We start from the raw sequence: 19418 nt of genomic DNA on the forward strand, positions 1-19418 counted from the left end.
ATGTTCACATCTCATTCTTGAAAAGAAAGAAAACAATCATATTTCCTAAAATGTTGAACAATTCCATTAAGTTTGACAAAATGATCAAATAATACAAAAAATATATACAGTATATACTCATTGAGATAAATGATAACACAATGAAAAGGGATGGACAGACACAGTACCTGACCAAAAATCCATAAAATTGAATCCTTGAAATGAAATGGAATAGACAACTGGAAATTACTTTGTCTGTTTCTTTAACAAAAATAGTGTTCAGCAGTTTCTGTGTTTTGATTTTCAATGTATGTGTGTGTAAAAAGTATAATAAAAACAAGAATCAGCAAAAAACAAAACATAGAAAAGTCCAGTATAGTAATACTGAGTTATGCAGGAGCTAACCTATTGCATCTATTATGGGGCTAATGTAATAAAGACTCTTCTTCTTTCACTTCACATGTTTTTGGTCTGAGGCATGGACTCTTATGATATAAACACAGCTCAATGTCACAAATAGACAAGTTTGTGTGAGGAAACTTCACAAAAATCATTCCTGTCATTGTCTTTATCTCGCTCCCCTACACACACACACACAGATGTGTGTGTAGGGGAGGAGAGATAATCTTGCTAAAGCCTCAATTCCACTGTGTCTTTTCTGAATTTATTTGAGATTTCCATAGGATTGAACTCAATACTCAAACACCAACAGAAAAAGAACGCTCTTGACAAAAGGAGATTAGAACAGATTAAGAGTGTATGTACACACAAACACACACACAAACACACACACACACACACACACACACACACACACATCCAGCCTTGCTCTTCCAGATGAGCATTTGACCAACTCATTCCATGTTGGAGCACAACTGACACAAGTCCTCGGTATAAACTGAATTAATATTTAATACATATCTGATTGACTTCGATTTGCTTGCATTCACATTAACAGCCATACATGCCCAATAAGTCCGAGCTAAGAACATTTAATGCATCTCATGTCAATTACCTTTTACTTAATATTCCAGCTACTTCATTTCTGTGAGTGGCCTAACTAAATAATATAAATAAATATAAAATATGAATAATATATTTCAATAATTAAAACGGAGCAATGAGCAAATATAACACCTAGTATTTGTCATTGATATGTATTTCTTTTAACTCTACTTTACTTTATTTCTTTCTGGCCCATGTGTGTGTCTTCATAATTAAGCAACAGCACCTGCCAACACTGATCAAATTAGATAATGTGTCTGCACCAAAAGACAAAGAAAAAAGAAAGGGAAGACAACAGAAAGAGAGAGAGAGAGAGAGAGAATGTGTGTGTGTGTGTGTGTGTGTGTATGTCACTGGTGTGTCTGATTGATGATTACAGACAAAATGCTGCTTCTTCACCTCCTTATTGCCAGCACCTACTGCATTGTAAAGAACATGCACATGGTTGTGCCCACTGCCAGCCCTGTGTATGGATTATGAAGTGTGCCATCATTTGCATGACAGACAACATGCAAGTAATAAGAGTGTTTCTAATGTTGGCTTTGTTTACTTGTTTTCTCTGTCTGCTATTCCAGAGAACAACAACAAAATGCCAGGTGAGTTTGAATGAGAAAAAAAAGTAAAACATAAATATGTGACAACTTAGGCAATTATTTGGCTATAAAAAGTGTGGCATGGGTCCTAATGTGAAACTACTGGTGAACCATAGCAGCTTAAATGTAGATCCAGTGCTACCCATGGTCTTACAGAGTGAGCTCACTGTGTTCAAAAGCTACCACCAAGTAGTGAAGACAGCTGGTATAAAATATAAAACTCTACTGAAATAATTCATTTAATACAAAATATCATAAAAGAAATTATTTGCCATTGGGGGGTCTGTCATTTTACTAGAACATATCTTTCAATAGACATTACTCATACAATATGTCAATGAATGTGAAGCACCATTATTGAACTTTAGGTAGAGATGAGGCTTAATGTGTTTAACTTCTACAAACATGCTGATATTTCTTATGACGAAGCCTCCTGCTCAGCCTCAGGAAGCTTTGTTTCACCTGTCAGTGTGTTCTGATGTCATGCTTTCCCTCTTTGGAAAAAACATGTCATCACAATACCAAGGGGTATTGGAAACTAAGTGTTCTTTTTCCCTCTTTTTCTCTCTCTTTTCCAATCTCTTATCTTCTCAAGGCCTTGCACATATGATGGCAGAACAAGGTATGTGTCTCTTTAACTCTTCTCTATCATGTCTTTATTTTGTTTGTGATTCTAGTGTGGAGCTGCGTGTTTTGGTGCTGGTGTGGAATATATGGACGTGCATGGTTCCACATGCATCATGACATACATTTGGATTTTATTACTCTGCTTTACTGCCCTATAAAGCCAAAGCCAAACATTTCGCTATAAAAATGTACTTTCCATGGAGACAGCATGTAAAACTTACAGTAATAGCAAAATGGATTTAAAAGCCAAGTCAACCTGCAGGAACTGCACACTGGCTTGGGCATCACTGGCCTCCAGCTAAAGCTAGAGAGCTATTTTAAGTCAACGCTAGCTGCTGAGATAGATACATATGTCCTTTCCAACATGTTCTCGCTCCCAACTCGTTACATATCGAAGATTGGTCATGACCCCCTGGTGTCACTTTTTAACGCACGGGGTACCCCTTTAGCATTGTTTTTCAATGCACAGTATCACGGTAGTCACTGTTAAAAAATAATTATATTTTATGGTGTGACAACATAGTGGTTAAGGTCTGGTTAGGTTTAGGCACAAAACCACTTGGTTAGGGTTAGGGAAAGATCATGGTTTGGGTTAAAATAAAAAATAAAATAAAATCGGCAAGGTGGTCTCAAACTGTGCTCTGTGCTAACTCTGTGCTGATTTCCAACTTTCTGCCAACAACATTACAAACAACATTACAAGCCAACCCCTCCACCTCCTAATAAGAAAGTAAGTCAGCTTATATAGATGTCATGTGTGTCATTCAGAAATGTCGATATGATAGGTATTGTTGAAATGTTAATATGCTCCGTATTACAGGTGTTGAAATGTACATATTCAATGTATCTGTGGTTTGCAGAAGGCAGAAACATACAATGCTAATGTTTTATTCTGGCGACCAGGCTGAAATTTGTCACCTTATTTAGATATCATTGGTCTCATAGCGTCTATTTCAAATGTTGTGGGAGCTCAGCAGAAGTCTATCGGACTACCCTGCACATTAAAAAATGATGCTAAAGGGGTACCCAGTGTGTTAAGTGATGCCAGGGGGTCCTGACCAAGCTTCAATATGTGACGAGTTGGGAGTGAGAACAGGCTGGTCCTTTCTTGAAACTACATTCACTCACTGAGCAGTTTCTTGTTTTAAAAAAATATTAATTTTGATTAACTGACATCATGGTACTTTATTTTAATAAAAAATAAATAGTAGCTAAATGCAGTCTTGATGGAGATAAGTGACACCTGCTGTCTTGCTAAAAGGTAGCCTAGTGTGACCGAGTAGGAAAGGAAGGGCTTGACCAGGTCTTACAGGCCAATTTAGCAGTGTAAAATATCTCATGTTTAAAATATGAACTTTATTTAACTAAATACAAAAAAGTAAAAACAACAAAATAAGAAATTAAAAATGTTGCAAAAAGACTTCATAATTCAGGGGCTGCAGCTGATTACAAAAGGAGAGTTGGTAAGCCAATGTCGTACTCACCACACTCCATTACACTAGTATTGCAATATAAGAAAAAGAGATAAGTTACAAACTTAAGGTGAATGCATGCAAAAGGGAGGAGGCAACTGCTTTACAGCATGCATGATAGCTATGAAATCTCTCACTTGGTGAAAAGAACAACAGAACACTATACATCTAGCACTGAGGATGGACAATTGGGGAGTAATTCGTGGATACCCCCCATAAGTTAGAATAATGGGAGTATTTACAGTAATTTTGATAAACAGTAGAGATTAACAAATGGTAGACAGACGTACACATAGCAAACTACATACATTTAATCTAATCAAAATAGTTTATTTTCATAAGCAAAGTAATTCAAAAAGTCAATAAAGCTACATTTCTTTACTCTGTGTTGTGGCATTTACCTGGCTAGCTTGAAAACTTTAAACCCTTTTTCTCACAACTATCACAACCTTTCTGCAATTACTGCTTTCTGCCTTTGTAAAGAGCAGTAAAAACCTTTTGTGTTGCAGCATTTGTCTTTTAAAATGATGCTCTAACACCTGAATGTGGTTGCATGTTTGAAGTGTTTTGTGATGTACAATACTGCGTATCAATTTATCCTCATGACATGTATTCATATATACACTGATATGTTTGGAATTTGAAGTTACATCTCTCTTCTTCTTCCCCCCTGTCTGGCTCCTGGACTCCTCTGTTCTCTCTCCGCCTCTTCCTGCTCTTCTAGCTAAAAGCAAAGGTACAGCTTTTTCGAAATCTTTCCTTTTTCGCCTCTATGAAAAGCGACGCTTGCTCTGTGAGTGTTTGAGAGCAGTGCAATGTAAAGTGTTTGATGCTCTAATGTGTTTACTTGTCTGTGTTCAGTGTCTTTTCTGTAATGGCTTCTTATGGAGGGTGCTAGGATTAAGCGAGTAATTAAGCCAACCTTAATTGAGGGAGAAGGAAAATAGAGAGTATGTTGCTTTGTGTTTTCTTGCTGTGTGTGTGTGTGTCTTGCAATTTGTTAGAGGGCTGTACAGTGTGCACAGGGATGCTGTGAGATAGTTGTATAATGCCAAGTGAACAACAATCAGTGTAGATCAGTTTTCACAGAAAAGGGCCTCTCCAACCTCTTCTTAGTAAACCATTGTTTCTATTCATTGATGACTTATACCTTAGCTGAGTGACAATGACAACATTTATAATTCATCCTTACCACTGGCTGATGAAAGCTGTGACAGGAAGGGGTTTCTTTTGGCGAAACAACTGACAAAGATTATCTTAAACTCTACAATCCATTAACTGAATCTGTGTTCATACCTGCCCTTTTTGTTGTTGTGTACATTTAGGGCCAAATCCACAAAAGATGGAATAGCACCGTAAATTGTGAAACATTTGCGCCCACAATCTACCCTGTTTTAAGGTCCCATTCATAAAAGATATTGTGCTAATGATATGCCAGAGCAAACATGCCCATGAAGTTTTGCAGCTGAGTGCAATTTGCCCCTGTTTTGCGTCTGTTTGAGTGAGCAGAGCACTTTCCAGTATTTTGGGCTTTTCTCCACATTTCAGCACAGATTTGTCCATAATGAAAACTGAAGAGAGCACAAAAGCTTCAAATTGCATGTCTTTAATTACAGAGGTGTGTGTACACATAGAGCTCTCCACAATCACTAACCAACTTTCACGTGTTTTGTTTCTTTTACTTCTCTAGTATTTTGTATCTATAAGATAATCTACCTAAATGTCCATCAAAATAGGCTACAGCTATTAATGTGACTCAAGCAGGTCTGAAACTTGTTAGATTAATGTCTGAATCTTACAATAATATTGTTCAGGTGTCACTGAATGTATCTGGAATTTCACAGAAACATCAACACTGATGTTCTGTTTGTTGTCCACAGCTGGCTGTGTGTCACAGCTGGCTGCAGCATCACACAGCAGCTGAAATGATAAGTGCGTCTCTAAATTGAGAAAGAGGCTTTGCGCATTTATGCATGTGGCACAACAGCGGTAACTTCATTAACACCAGAATGGTCAGGATCTGACGGTAATTATGTTCTGTGTTCTGCTACACATCTACACAGGTCAGCTGTTACACACAGATTCCAGGTTTATACAATGGAATTGTTTGTAATAAAGCAGCCCTTATGCATGAATCCTGAGCTCCATCAGTGGTGTCAGGACATTTTTATTTTTGAGTAGCTGAAAGTCAGAGATAAGCCTACCACCCCATACCCACGCACTTGAAACACAGTCTTGTAGATTAATTTAGCTCAGGTTTTCTGGTTATAGTGATGTTTGCCTTCAGATATTAGCATGAAGAAACTCTACCTGCTGATTAAAGCACTTAATACCAGCATGATACATTATAATCAATGTTGAAAATATGAGGTAAAAAAGCAACCTTCAGTAAAAACTTGATAATACAGTAAAAATGTAAAGATCTACAAACCTAAAGCATACTTCAAAATTAAAACATTCAATCAATGTTACATTGTCTTCATCATGATCTTCAAAGTAATATTGCAAACAATTGTTTTTTATGCTAACATACTATGTTTGAACAAGCATATAAGAATATATTTTTTACCTGGAAATATGCCTGATAAAAGTGAGGTTGTCTTATATTTGGGGTCTAGACTTCTAAATGTCAATATACAGATGGGTGACAAATAAAAGGAAAAACCGGTAGAAGTCTGAATGCTTGACCCCTACAGTGAGGGGATTGGTGGCTCTGTTGTGCTGTGGGGGGCATTTTGCTGGCATGGTTTGGGTCCACTTTTCCCCTTAGAGGTAAAGGTCACTGCAAACCAATACAAAGTTGTTCTGAGTCATCATCTTTATCCTATGATGAAACATTTCTATCCTGATGGGAGTGGTCTCTTCCAGGATGACAATTCCCCCATCCATAGGAGGCAAGGGCTCACTGAATGGTTTGATGAGTATGAGAATGATGTGAATCATATGCTATGGCCTTCACAGTCACCAGATCTCAATGAATTGAACACTTATGTGGATTTTTTGGACTGATGTGTTAGACAGTGCTCTCCACCACCATCATCAAAACACCAAATGAGGGAATGACCACCAAAAGAGGTCCAGAGACTTGTAGAATCAATACCAAGGTGCATTGACACTGTTCTGGCGGCACATGGTGGCCCAACAGCTTACTAAGACACTTTATGTTGGTTTTTCCTTTAATTTGTCACCTGTCTGTACATTCACAACAATAGATGGTTCTAAAAATCTGCAAAATGAGCACTCCCCTCCTGACTGAAGTGAGCCACCATCTTACACAACTAGCCTACAGTGCCAGAGGCCTGAAATACTGAGAGACAGTGATTGTCTCGGACAAAGTGGTGCAAAAGTAGGTAAACAACTGAGTAACAGTAACTTAATGAGTGTCGTTGTCAACTCGACTACTTTGCTGTCTCTCTTCTGCTCCGTAGAGCTCCGTGTGTGTCAAAAAGCAGCTCCACCTGCGGTGAAACAGAGAAGAGAGGAGAAACTAAGCGCGACCATAACTGACAGCAAAACACAGTAGTTGCTGCCTCCCAGTCCATGAACCCTCCGTCCAAAGCTGTGTTCAACTTGTTTGATAACAGGATAAAGAAATAAAGCCACTTCCTGTTTTTTTCCCATTTTTCCTGTTCCCCTAACCTGTTTTCCTCTTCAAATTGGCAGTTGGAATAGAAATTGAACCAAAACCAGAAAATAACTCGTTTTTCACTTGTCTGTCTAAAAATATATTTCAGAAGCTAAAAGTTTAATTTGTTTCCCTGGATAGTTTCTTCTGTCCTGTCAAATTCATAACTATAGCTTTTAGTTTTGCTGCACTGCTCGACATAATGAGCTCAGGATTTATTAGGAGGATGGCTGCTTTTGACACATTTTTCATCTAATCTTCACCAAACTTGGTACATACCATATTTAGATGACCACAAACAAAACTTATTAACCAAATCCAGCAGAGTTAAACAGATGTGGATGCTGAATAAGATTGTAGCATTTGACACAATTTTCACTTTTGCAACAAGATTTTGATAAAAAAAAAAAATACTGCTGGAGCAGCAGCTTGCAGTGCAGCTGGCAGCAGCATCTAGCAGTTTACAGCTCTCACATACAATTTCTTTAGAAATTGCAGAATTTTCTAGTTGTGTGATTGCTTTCAGTGATTGTGATCGCTTTTTCTTTCTTTGTATCTAATTTAAGCCCAAAGTCAAGGGTTTTACAGACGTTGTAAGGTCTCACCAGTGTGTCATGTGATCAGGCACAGTGGAGAGCACAGATATTTTTAGACCAGAAAAGATTTTTTAAACAGCTCTCACTCCCACAGTTTAAACTCCTCAAGCACATATCTTGCCTCAGTAGGTTACCACAAGCCTCCTCTCTCTCAAAATGTAAATACATTTCACATAGGACTTAAAGTTTTTGAGATCTAAACCTTCATTGATAGAGAGTCCCTGTCATGTTCTCATTGACTGCAATACAGTCTGCAGGATGTGTATCTCCTCTCACTCCAGTTTCTTAAACTTACAGATTCTCTCTTCCTTCAAACACTTTTTTACACATATCATTCATTTTCATGGTAAATTAGTCTTGCTTTCACTAATGATGTACAAATCTTTGGGCTCCAAGATCTAGTTTGAGACAAATACATTTTCATCATCAAAATGGAGATTTTTTCTTGTCATTATTGGGAATGTCTGTTGGCTCAGTGGTTTAGAACACTGTTCTTGTGATCAGCTTCCCCTTAGATGAGAAGCTTTTGTGTTCAATACCTGCTCACTGCAATGCTCCACATATTCTTGTTCTCATGTACAAAGTTGCTTTACATCTTTATCATGTACCATAACTCAATTCCACTCTAGCTTACTTTAACATTATTACCTAAAATTTGGATTGATATGCATGTTAAAGACATCTTTTCGTGTTACACAGCATGTGTGAGTAGTCCAGTGATTTAAGCTCATGTCACTTCTGAATTCCTTTTAGATCCAAAGACTGTGAGTTCGAGCCCTGCATAGGGCAGAACTCAGTAGAGTTGAAGGATGAAGGATTTCAGGTGATGCCAATCTGTTTAATGTTCAATTTCATGCAACTGACAGAGTAAACACCAGAATCTGGTGTGGAATTGCCATGTGACATGTTAGCTCAGCGCATAGCATGTCTGTCTTACAAACATGAGGGTGTAGGTTCAATTCTGCCCATTGGTGATTTTTATCTTGGTAGATTTTCCAGTAGTGTTCAGCTTCCAGTTATGCAGTCTAAATCTGCTTTCAGCAATGACACGCAATTTCTACAGAAATTGCATTTTCTAGTTGTGTGATTGCTGAAAGCAATCTCACATTGTTCTTCTCACTCTTTATTCTTATTCCGTCTTCCGTATGTTTTTTGCTGCGTTTCAACTGCTGCATACTTTGTGCTATAAAAACCATTCAAATGTCAATCTGTGCAGCTCATTCAGCAGATGTGTGCTTGTATTTTTCTGAGATGTAACATGTTTCAGCGATTTTATATAATTTTTTAAAACATTAAAATTTATAATGGCAGTCTATAGGATGAACCATCCAACCGAGTTGGAACTTTCGTCACTTTGACACTCAACTCAACATCCTACAGATGCCATTCAAACTTTAAAATGTTCACAAAATGTTGGATTTTTAAAGTTATCAGTTTATTTAGTGATATCTGTTGAGGTTTTTCAGCAATTTAAGCCCAAAGTCAGGGGTTTGGCAGACTTTTTCAGATGTCACCAGTGTGTCATGTGATCTCGCACAGTGGAGAGCACAGATATTTTTAGGGCAGAAATGTTTTTCTACTGCTGTCACTCCCACAATTTTAACTCCTCAAGCACAAATCTTGCCTCAGTATGTTGCCACAAGCCTCCTCTCTCTCAAAATGTAAATACATTTCACATAGGACTTATAGTTTTTGAGATCTGAACCTTAATTGATAGGGAGTCCCTGTCATGTTCTCATTGACTGCAATACAGTCTGCAGGATGTGTGTCTCCTCTCACTCCAGTTTCTTAAACTTACAGATTCTCTCTTCCTTGAAACACTTTTTACACATATCATTCATTCTCTTGTTAAACTAGTCTTGCTTTCACTAATGATGTACAAATCTCTGGGCTTCAAATTCTAGTTTGAGACAAATACATTTTAATCATCAAAATCGAGATTTTTTCCTCTCATTTTTGTGGATGTCTGTTGGCTCAGTGGTTTACAACACTGTTGTCATGATCAGTTTCACCTTAGATGACAAGGTTGTGTGTTCAATACCTGCTCACTGCAATCCTCTTCATAATATTGCTGTCATGTACAAAGTTGCTTTACATCTTTATCATTTACCATAATTCAATTCCACTCTAGTTTTCTTTAACATTATTACCTGAAATTTGGATTGATATGTATGTTAAAGACATGTTTTCTTATGCTACATAGCATGTCTGAGTAGTCCGGTGGTTTAAGATCATGTCACTTCTGAACTCCTTTTAGATCAAAAGAGTGTGTGAACCCTGCTTAGGGCAGAACTCAGTAGAGTTGAAGGTGAAAAATGCAGATCCACACAGCTGCTGTCAATCTGCTGATAAAGACCGCAAAACACATCCCTTGTGATAAAACCTCTCTCTTTCTCTGTTTTAAACTGTTACTGTCACCTTGAACCTTCAGGTTTCATTTACAATTCAAAATTACCTTCATCTCAGAAACACACACACACAAAAAACAATACATAAAAAACAACATCAGATACTGGCGTGCGCACATAATAGTCAAGAAAACTTTGTCTGAAAAATTACAACCCATATATTTCATAAAATTGAAAGTCTAAGCAAAAAAAAAATCTGACCAGGCAAGCTGTGTGACAAATTAGCTCACTGCATAGCATGTCTTACAAACATAGGATATAGGTTTAGTTCCACACATTGCTGGTATCTCGGTAGATTTTTCAATAATGTTCATCTTCCAGTAATGCAATCTAAATCAGCTTTCAGCAATTACACACAATTTCTACAGAAATTGCATTTTCTAGTTATTATTATTCCACATTTCATATGTTTTTTGGCCCCTTTCAACTGCTGCATACTTTGTGTTATAAAAACCATTCAAACGCCAATCTGTGCAGCTCATTCAGCAGATGTTTGCTTGTATCGTACTTTATTCTAACATCTCACAGTGATTTTATATAATTTTTTTAAGCATTAAAATTTATAATGTAAGTCTATGGGAGGATTCGTCCAACTAAGTTGGAGCCTTTGTCACTTTGAGACTCAACTGCTCGAATGTCCCTTATCTTACAGACACCATTTGAACTATAAAATGTTCACAAAACTTTGAATTTTCAAAGTTATCAGATTGTTGAGTGATATCTTTTGCAGTTTTGCAGAAATTTAAGTCCAAAGTCAAATGTACATCTCCATTAGGAGATGTATGCTATTACTTTTCTCATTACTAGCATATTCCAGTGTTTTTATATAATTTTTTAAAATATTAAAATTTATAGAAGTAGAATAGAATAGAAAGTCAATGGGAGCCATGTTTGAAAGCTCATATCTCAAAAATTGAAAGTTCTAAAGTGTTCAACCTTGATGAAGAGATGACCCATGTGTAAATGCTTAACATATTATAAAATGGGACCAATAGCGCCACCATGTGGTCAATTATTATGTGATTTACATTTTGGCTTATAAGTCATGAATTGTGAGGCCTATCCAAACAATTTTTGCAAAACTTTTGTTTTTTGGATATCACTTACCATTTGTCTGTAATTGATTGCCAAACTTTTGAAGGCATGGCCTGATGCACTTAATGGACCATAACTCTTCAATACTGAATTGGATTACAATGAAATTTGGGAATGTTGTACATAACACCACACTGCACTGCACAAGTGTGTAACGTCTCATACAATTCTGCCAACGGTGGGTGCTAAAGTAGCATTATAAATTGATATTTCTGCAACTCTGTTGTCTTTAATTAAATGAAACTTAGTACATAGGCAAAATGGCACCAATAGCCCCACCTTATGGCCATTAGTGAAACTCCACCATAATACTTAATTAGTTCCATATCTCTTAAATATAGTATTCCATGGTGACCAAATCCAGCAAAGTTGTACAGATAGGGTTGCTGAAGAAGTCTGTAGCATTTGATGCAATTTCACCTGTAGGTGGCACTACAACATTTTAAAAAATTCCTGCTGGAGCAGCAGCTTGCAGTGCAGCTGGCAGCAGTTTGCAGCGCTCACGTGCAATTTCTTTAGACATTGCAGAATTTTCTTGTTATTATATATTATTATTTTGCCATTCTTTGGCATCTAACTACTCCTATATGATTTGTCGTATTAACTTCATTTCAGTGTCAAAATGTACATCTCCATGAGGAGATGCATGCGGTAACTCTTCTCATCTCTAGCATATTTATCATGGAAAACCAATGGGAGAAATGTTTGAAAGCTCATATCTCAAAAACTAAAAGTGCTTAAGTGTTCAAACTTGATGGATAAGTGACCCATGTGGAAATGCTTAACATATTATAAAATGGGACCAATAGCACCACCATGGGGTCAGTTATTACTTGTTTTATGTTTTGGCTTATAACTCATGAACCGTGAGGCCTATCCTAATAATATTTACACAGTGTGTGCCTTGGTTGATGCCAAGTAGACCATTGGCACTTCAAAAATGTTCCACCATTTTGAATTTTTTTGTAAACACATTTTTTGCTTCTTTTGGCACATTTTTCATCCATTCTTAACCAAACTTTTACCAAATTCTGATGACCCTGAACAAAGCTTATATATTTGTTTTTTGGTATCACTTACCGTTTGTCTGTAATTGGTTACCAAACTTTTGAAGGCATGGCCTGATGCACTTAACAGGCCATAATGCTTCAATGCTAAATTGGACTGACATCAAATTTGGGAATGTTGTACATACCACCACACTGTGCAAGTGTGTACAATTTGATACAGTTCTACCCACAGGGAGTGCTATTGTTGAGTGTATATATTTATTGGGACGATGTGCAATTTTTAACACAAAATATGCACTGCAACAGAGTTAGCTCAAAGCTCATTTATATCCACAGTCCCCCATAATCAAAACAAACAACAGCACAACAACAAACAGTACAAAGCAAAAAACATACAGAACACACCATGCAAAATACAAAATACAAAGCTATAAACAACAGCACATCACATACACCCACAATGTCAATTAGAAATTAATAATGTAAACTTGTCAACTTAAAAGCAAGACTACCTGTGCTAATGAGAAGACCTTAGATGAAGTTGAGACTCAGTGGTCACAGAGCGAGTTGGTCTTTAGTAGATTTTTTTATTTGGCCTTGAATGTATTGATTGAACTGCAGTTCTCCATATCATCAGGTGGGGCATTCCATTGAGTTGTGGCTTTCACAGAGAAAGCTGACTGTCGAAATGCAGTGCAATGAAATGGTATGGCACAATCTTGTATAGAGGATATTCTGGAGGATCTAATAGAACTTACCGAGTGAGTGTATACAAAGTCACATAGTGGAGGAGAGGCCAAACCATTTAAAATTTTATAAATTAGGCATAAATTTGAGAATAATCTAAAATTCTCAAAGCTCAGTAATTGTATTTCTCCAGTACCCCACAGTAATAGAAATGCATTGGCTTTTTGTCCAGAGTTTTTAGAGTTTGTTTGTATAAGGACTCAAGAGGTCTTATGGCTTTCTCTAGCCTGCCCCCAACATGTGATGCAATAAGACATATGGGAAAGAATCATAGCATGCATCATAGCAGCAAAGAGAGACAGTTTCTAATATGTCTAAAATTTGCTAAGTTGTACTTTATGGTTAGGGTTAGGGTTAGGGTTAGGGTTAGGTAACAGTTCTTTTAACATGTTTCTTAAAGTTCAAATTTGGACCCAGGGTCACACCAAGATATTTATAATCAGTAGCTATGTCAATCTTTTCACCTTTGATGGAATTATCAGCATTAGTAGGATGTACCGTGGTTTTAGAGAAAAACATACCTTTTGTCTTGTTGACATTTAGACTCAGACATGATTGATCAAGCTAATGTGTGATCCTTTCCAATGCAATTGTTGGCTTAGCAGCAGCTAACTCAGCTGTTTTCGCATGTGTGTACACAATGGTGTCATCTGCATACATTTGTAGTTCTACATCATGACACTGTTGAGGGAGATCATTAATATATAGGCTAAATAATAGGGGACCTAACAGTGACCCTTGTGGAACACCCATTGCGCATTTCATGTTACTGGACAATGTGTCACCAACTTTAACACATTGTATCTTATTAGATAAATATGAAGACATCCATGTCGGTGCCCTAGATGAGAAGTTAAATTTAGAGAGTTTTGATATTAAAACATCATGATTGACTGTGTCGAATGCTTTACGCAGATCTAAAAATACAGCACTAACTACTCCTCCTCTGTCAAGTCTTGATTTAATGTGCTCTATTAAGTGCAAGGTAGCAGTTTCGGTGGAATGATTTGCTCTAAAGCCAAATTGCAAACAATGTAGACCAAAATTGCTTGTATTAAGAAATGTTGTCCGTTGTTTAATGATAACATTCTTAGCAACCTTTGAGATTACAGGTAGTCTACTTATTGGTCTGTAGTTACTGGCTTCAAGGCAGTCACCAGATTTAAAAATAGGCGTGACAATGGCACATTTCCAGTCACCAGATTTGACAAACATGATGTCAAATTGGAAAGCATCTCTACTTTTGGAGCTTTTTAAGGAGCTGATGATTTTGTTTACTTGTAACTCATTAGTCTCTACCAGCTTGAGAACCTGGCCTGTAGCATCTGTAGGAACAATATCCAGTTTCCTTTTTGTATTTTTTTTTCCTAACTCATATACAGACTCAAGAAAAAAAATCTTAAAACAGAAGCAACGGTAAGATGATCTTCAATCAATTTCCACTGTACTTTGAGTTTAAAATCTCCTAAAAAAATATGGTCCCTCCTTGTGATATTATTTTTGTTTTTCCAGATCAATTTACTGTTGCCTTTTGCCTCTTTCAAAATATTGAGATAAAAATGAGATTTTGCTTCTCCTAGTTCTTTGATAACTTTGTTCCTTAAACCTTTGTAAATCAGCATGTCAGTGTCTCTTCTAGTTTTAATTGCCCTCCTTAGTGCAGCATCTCTAGATTTCATTAGTTTCCACAAATTTTCATTAAACCATGTATATAACTTGATATTCCTACAGTTATGTTGTCCTTGATGAAATTAAACTAGGTACACAAGTTCTTCATGAGAATGTGCATGGTATATTAAAACATGCCACCAATAGCCCTACCTTGTGGTCATTAGTGAAACACCACCCTATTGCTTATTAAATGCCATATCTCTTAAATATAATATTCCATTGTAACCAAATTCAGCAGTTTTGTACGGATGGGGATGCTGAAAAAGTCTGTAGTATTTTCAGCAATGATTTGCGATTTATTTCAGCTGTCAGCATTCGTAGGCATTTTTCCACAAGACTTTCTAGTTATTACTATGTTATCTTTGTTCTTTTCAGCTGTAGGTGGAGCTACAAGATTTTTTTTAAATTTTTTAAATGCTGCTGGAGCAGTAACTTGCAGTGGTAATAGCAGCAGCAACAGTAGCATCTAACATCTTCCAGCTCTCACACGTATTTTCTTCAGAAAATACAAATACTCTAAGTTGTTGTAAATATTATTCCTTCAACATTTCTTGCTAGTTTCTTTTACTACATTTTCCATTTTTTTCTTTTCTTTTTCTTCTTTACCACTTTACTAATCCTTTACTACTTAATTTTTCCTTTTTTTGTCTTTCTTCTTTTGGCCTATTTCATTGTGGGATCCAATTACAGCGTCTGATTAATTTACCCAGTAATATGAATAGGTCATCACCTCTACAGCAGACCCGTCTCACTCTCACACTCCCATTACAGTAGAAACAAGTCTGTTTTTCCTGCCTGGTCTTTTTCAACAATCATTGTTTGTTATCACAATCATCTTAAAATCACAGGACAGTTTTTCTTACTAGACAACCTCTCTGAGTGAATTTGTGATCACACCCTCTTTCTCAGGGAGGCTTTATGAGTTAGTGCCAGTCTCACCCCTCCAGTAATTCCAGTTTTGTAAAGAATATACATTTCCATTGCAAACACAAATTCAAGCTTGAAAATTTTAAATTTAAAGGTCCTGCCAGGTGCTGGTACAAATTGTTAGTGGCTTCAGTACAGAAATATGTATGAGTATTTGTCTTGAGAAGCTGTGATTGGTTGCAGTCAGCTGTGTACACCTGTAATGGCCTCCCACATTCACAGAACAAGGCTTTTGTAAGCTCCTGGAGATTCTTCTCCACTCACCACCTGTCTCTCTTCCTTGTTGCTGTGTCTAATCCCTCAGCGAGATTGCAGACATTATTAGGCATCAGGCTCCCTGTCGCCTCCTGTTAGGCAGACGAGAGCCTGCATTCTGGTTCTGTTTGCATGGAAGCTCACTCATGGCATGGAAGCAGATTGAGAGAGAAGGGGATAATAGAAAACTGTGTTTCTGCTCTTGAGGAGTCATATTTTATGGTTACGGGCTGAGGAAGAGTGCTTCTCTTCTCATTTTCCTCTTTTTAAATTTATTTTTGTGAGTCTCTTTTTCTCTCTCCTATATTCTCCTTCCCCTGCAGTTTTTGTTGTCTTCTTTATTCTTCATTCTTCATTCAGTTTCTAATTACCAGTTTTACCAGTCTTGACCATTTATAATAGCTTTATTCTCAATTCATGGTCACTGTCTTTATGCAATTTGTCCACCTACAGTTTTAGTTTAAATACATATGATACTTTCTTTCAGGTTGCCCTCCGCTAAGCTAAGTGCAGATTAGTACAGCTAATTCACTTCCTCTGATGCAGTAAATTGCAGTCAATCCACAACAGGTTTCCTGTTTGCCATAAAGAAAACCTTGAGGCCACTGTTTACCTCTTTAGGCCATATTGAGACTGCCCTTTGCCCTTTTTTAATGCAGCGTTGTTTTATGTCTCAATGCCCGGAAACACCAACCTTGAACTGAGCTCAAATCTTTCACTGTAAATTACTCAACATATTTTTCCAATGTCATCTTATATTTGCTACATTTGAACCATCATCTTGGTTATTTGGAATAGTGTAGTTTCTGAAAGGATAATTTGGTTGCAATTACTTTAGTAACTTATTTTGACTGTGTAGAGGTGTTGTGGAGCATAGTAGAACAGTTCAGTGTTTTCTGAACTTATGGTGCTCTAGCTAACAAGGTTAAAAGTAAAGTCATCACCAGTGGGTTACATGATGAGTACATCTACCAGTATTTATCACTGCTGCAGATTTTACACACTATCATGCTTTTATTAAGTGAGTTTGCATTTGTGATGGGACACAATGAGTGTGTGTTGTTGGATTAAAGAAGGACGGACATGTTGGGGGTTGATGGTTGCTGGTAACACAGGGGACTTGGCTGTGACAGGGGAAATGCTTGGACAGTTGTCTTTTTTGCACTTGACTGAGTGTAGGTAAGGAGGCCAGACATGGAGGGTGGGGACTGCACAGCATAGTGACAGAGGGGGTAGATACATGGGTATGCCTTGGAGGCATGCAGAGTCAAGGTGAAATGCTGTTTTTGTGAATTCTGGAGGGGCTCTGCTTTGTTGGTTTGAAATGCATGAGAATAAAGCAATGGTACTTTGGTACTCGGGCTTCACTCATAGATTATAATATAATGTAATACAATTGTTTTTATAAGAAGACCAATAATTAGGGCCCGTGCGCTGACCAGCGTGAAGCCCTCTTGTTTCCAAAGGAATTATTATTATTAGGGCCCGAGCGCTGACCAGCGCGAAGCCCTCTTGTTTCCAAAGGAATTATTATTATTATTATTATTATTATTATTATTATTATTAGGGCCCGAGCGCTGACCAGCGCGAAGCCCTCTTGTTTCCAAAGGAATTATTATTATTAGGGCCCGAGCGCTGACCAGCGCGAAGCCCTCTTGTTTCCAAAGGAATTATTATTATTATTATTATTATTATTATTATTATTATTATTATTATTATTATTCTTATTATTATTATTATTATTGCGACTCTTTGACCTCAAATAACTTCTACAAACGTGTACCAAAACTCACCGAAATTGGCGTGCGCGTCAGTTCTGGTGAAAATCGCAGATTTTATGCGTCTCGCAAAAAATGCGGGGAAAAATGGCTCGACAGCGCCACCTAGAAAATTAAGAAAAGCGAGCCCCACGATACAGATGGTCGTAGAACAATGAAATTTGGTGTGCTTATATATCATGACCAGACGCACCAAAAAGTCTCTTGGAGCCATACCCTAAATCCAACAGGAAGTCGGCCATTTTGGTTCAAAGTTGCGATTTTCAGGCCAATTTTGCCGTTTTTAGCCCGCGTACTTTAACGAACTCCTCCTAGGGATTTGACCTCAGCAACTTGAAATTCGGTCAGTATCATCTACAGACCTGGGAGATGAAAAGTTATCAAAACGGTGAGTTTTCGACATTGTTGAGGGGGTGTGGTCGGGCGGCGAATTTCGATCCTTCGCCGTGAAAATTCAAACAGCCATAACTCCGGCATGCACGATCCTAAGAGACCCAAACCTTTTGTGCTTGGAAAGAGTCCCGTCCTGAACACATCCATGTGTCAATATTGGATGTGAGTCATAGCGCCACCTACTGGCAACAGGAAGTTACATGTTTTACACTTTGACGCTCTGTGGGTGGCACGGTGATGGGATCCACCTCAAATTTACTCAGAATAGCCTAAAGACCTTGGAGATGGTATATTATGAAGTTGGTGACTTTTCGTGGAAAGGTGTTGCCATGGCGACGCGGAGAATTTCGATGTGACGCCATGAAATTTCAATGCCTTATAACTTGACTCCACATGGTCTGATCTTTTCCAAATTTCACATGCTTGTTAAGAGTCCCGGTCTGAACACATTTTCAGGCCCATATTTAGTGAGAGTCATAGCGCCACCTACTGGCAACAGGAAGTATCATGCGTCGTTCTTTGTTGTATTACTCCTAGGAAATTTGGCCGATGCATCTGAAATTGACTCAGCTAAGATGTAAGACCTTGGTGATGCTACATTGGGTAGGTCATGACCTATGACCAAACGCCGTTGCCATGGCGACACATCCTTCGCCATGAAATACGATGGTGTATTTTAGGGATAAGGGATGGGTCTACAGTCACGAAACTTGGCACACATGTCTGGAGCGACACCAGCTAAAATCCTGGATAGGTCATTTGCATAGACGTGACAATATGGCTCAACAGCGCCCCCTTGAAAATTTCAAAATTGTAGCCCCGCCTTCCAGATGAACCTAGGAAAATGAAATTCGGGAGGCTAATGTATCATGTCAAGACGCACAAAAAAGCCTCTTGGAGCCATATCGTAAGTCCTACAGGAAGTCGGCCATCTTGATAAAAGTGGTCATTTTTCGCGTTTTTTTGACCATTTCGCATACCTTGTATTTTAACGAACTCCTCCTACAGAATTCATGGTAACGACTTCAAAATCAGTGTGTGTCATCTACACTAGTGTGTGATCAAAAGTTATCAAAACATTTACTTAGCATTGAAGCGTGTGGCCGTGGCGTGGCGTTGAGTTTTGATGTTTCGCCATGACAGGCGAAATTGCTATAAGTTTAGTGTAAATGCTGGAGTCTACACCAAACTTTACATGTTTGATAAGACTCCCAGCCTGAACACGTCTAAATACCAA

The 19418-nt window shown here is 37.7% G+C and overlaps 1 protein-coding gene across 1 annotated transcript in view; it reads left to right on the top strand.

Annotated features, from left to right (window-relative positions):
• Nucleotides 1–19418, top strand: part of LOC137199740 (neurexin-3a-like) — a 198736-nt gene that overhangs the window by 26572 nt on the left and 152746 nt on the right. Inside the window, exons 3-4 of the mRNA XM_067614245.1 lie at nucleotides 1560–1580; nucleotides 2173–2199. Of these exons, the coding sequence (XP_067470346.1) occupies nucleotides 1560–1580; nucleotides 2173–2199 (48 nt within the window). The remainder of the gene's footprint in view (nucleotides 1–1559; nucleotides 1581–2172; nucleotides 2200–19418) is intronic.

This window comes from Thunnus thynnus, chromosome 16, assembly GCF_963924715.1.
Source record: "Thunnus thynnus chromosome 16, fThuThy2.1, whole genome shotgun sequence".
NCBI classification, from domain to species: Eukaryota; Metazoa; Chordata; class Actinopteri; order Scombriformes; family Scombridae; genus Thunnus; species Thunnus thynnus.